Here is a 2459-nt window from a genome sequence, read left to right on the forward strand (position 1 = left end):
ATTTCTCAGACCACATTGCTAAAACTGCCCGGTCCTGCAGATTTGCTTTATTCAACATCAAGAAGATCAGGCCCTTTCTTTCAGAACAAGCAACACAACTTCTTGTTCAAGCTCTAGTTCTGTCCAGGCTGGACTATTGCAATGCTCTCTTGGCAGGTCTTCCAGCCACTTCTATCAAACCTCTACAATTAATCCAGAACGCGGCAGCAAGATTAATCTTTAATGAGCCGAAAAGAATGCACGTCACACCTCTGTTTATGAATCTGCACTGGCTACCAATAGCTGCCCGCATAAAATTCAAGGCATTAATGTTTACCTACAAAACCACCACTGGCTCTGCACCCCTTTACCTAAATTCATTACTTCAGAGTTATGTGCCTCTAGAAGCTTGCGTTCTGCAAGTGAACGTCGCTTTATTGTTCATCTCAAAGAAGCACAAAATCACTTTCACAGACTTTTTCATTAACTGTTCCCTCCTGGTGGAATAACCTGCCCAACTCAATCCTTAACCATCTTCAAGAAAAGACTAAAAACACATCTGTTCCACCTTTATTTGACCCTCTAACTCTAGCACTCTCTACTCTAATTCTATTCTTTAAAAAAAGAAAAACTTGCCCCTTTTAGACTTGCACTTTATTCACTTACTAACTGCTTATTTTTCTTTAAAAAAAATAACAAACTAACACTAGCTTCTCTATTCTTTTTGTATTCTATTTGTTTTGTTTTTATTTATTATACAATTAACAAAGCAAAAAAGACCTCTAACACTAGCTTGCGCTATTCTTTTTCTATTCTATCGGTTTTCTTTTTATTTATTATACAATTAACAAAGAAAAAAAGACCTCTAACACTAGCTTGCGCTATTCTTTTTCTATTCTATCGGTTTTCTTTTTATTTATTATATAATAAAAAAAAAAACCTTGCTAAGTGTACTGCATTAAGCTAACTGAGGCTTGTTATAGCTCTTGTATATCATTGCTCTTTTGTTGGTTTAGATTGCTTCCATTTGTAAGTCGCTTTGGATAAAAGACTAAATGTAATGTAATGTAAATGTAAAGATCCTTTAAAGTCATTTTTGTTTTAAATGAGAAAAGCACTGAATAGACATTACAAGAAATATATTGATTCAACATGCATAAATAATGGTAATAAATGGGTATTAATATTTTTTAAATTTAATATTTAAATTTTTTTTTTTTATAAAAATTGAATAAGTATGAAACTAAAACAACCAGATTCCACCAAATTCATTCAAATAAATGTAATTGTTGCACTTTTTTTTTTTTTATTCAGAATTCTAGATCTAATTTTCTGTAAAAAAAAAAAACCTATTAAACAATTTTTTATCCAAACAAAATGTTGATCTGTAGACAAAGAAAAATTAAAAACACCTTTTTACAAATATGCATGCCTTTCACATTGTGTCAGTGTTATTCATATCTATAGCTCACATAAAAAAAAATTAAAAAAAAATTCTCATCATGCAAAGTGCTGAAAATTTAAATCAAAATGTAAAAGAATTAAAAGTACCAACAAAAAAAAAAAGACTGAGTAACTGAAGAGGAGTAACATACAGATTAGATAATTATCTATGCACATACTAATTACACAACAAGCGTCACTAAAATCACCCAAATAAGATTTAAAACAGATTAAATCAAATCAAAATGTTTATTTTGATACGCTTTATGGAAATTCCTCAGCTGTGATTGGACAGGGGGAAATTAGGCTAGTTTTCTTTGCTTTTGTGCAGGTTTTGAGAAGGCTTTGGACTGGACATTTTTCTGGGACCTGGCAACCCTGACACTGGCAGAAGCGGGATGCAACTAACTTGGCAAACTTTGGCAAATTCTATTGCACTAGACTGTACTTTGTAAACACGACCCCGTCTCTGTCGACACTATGAACCTGTGCAACAATTCCAGACGGTTACATAAAGACAGCCAATTAGATTAGAGCTTGCCAGATTGAGAAAGCTCTTGGCAGCTGTGTATGCAATGTGTCTCGTGTGTGTGTGCGTGCGTGTGTGTGTGTGTGTGTTACCGGGTCTGCGGCGGCCAGCTGACAGCGCTGCACCAGGCTGCTGAAGGTGGTCTTGAGGATCATGTGTTCGGCGGGGATTTCCTTCTGCTCCACGTGCTCGGCAGGAAGCTGCTGTAAGGACTACAACATACACACACACACTGTTAATATGATGAAAAACACAAGCTCATCTGACAGGCTCTGGCATGACGACCTCTGACCTGCACGCTGGGCTCCTGAGGGGCTCCGGGCGGCACCTGGATCCGATCCTGAGGAACAGGAGCCTCCACCGGGAAACCCATCACCGGTGCTGTGATCGGAGCAGGGGGAGTGTAGTTCTCTGGCAGCTGGACAACACACACACACACACACACACACATACACGCACGCACACATACACGCACACACACACACACACACACACACACAAACACACA

General features: G+C 37.3%; 1 protein-coding gene across 3 annotated transcripts in view; it reads right to left on the minus strand.

The window, feature by feature from the left end:
* Positions 1-2459, minus strand: part of LOC107659695 (protein transport protein Sec31A-like) — a 33773-nt gene that overhangs the window by 2335 nt on the left and 28979 nt on the right. For all 3 annotated transcript variants that reach the window (XM_016448718.1, XM_016448717.1, XM_016448716.1), the window contains 2 exons: positions 2244-2369; positions 2044-2163 (listed from right to left, as the gene is read on the minus strand). In XM_016448718.1, coding sequence (XP_016304204.1) covers positions 2044-2163; positions 2244-2369 — 246 coding nt within the window. The remainder of the gene's footprint in view (positions 1-2043; positions 2164-2243; positions 2370-2459) is intronic.

Source organism: Sinocyclocheilus anshuiensis, unplaced genomic scaffold (genome assembly GCF_001515605.1).
Source record: "Sinocyclocheilus anshuiensis isolate Anshui unplaced genomic scaffold, SAMN03320099.WGS_v1.1 scaffold75, whole genome shotgun sequence".
Taxonomy (NCBI): Eukaryota; Metazoa; Chordata; class Actinopteri; order Cypriniformes; family Cyprinidae; genus Sinocyclocheilus; species Sinocyclocheilus anshuiensis.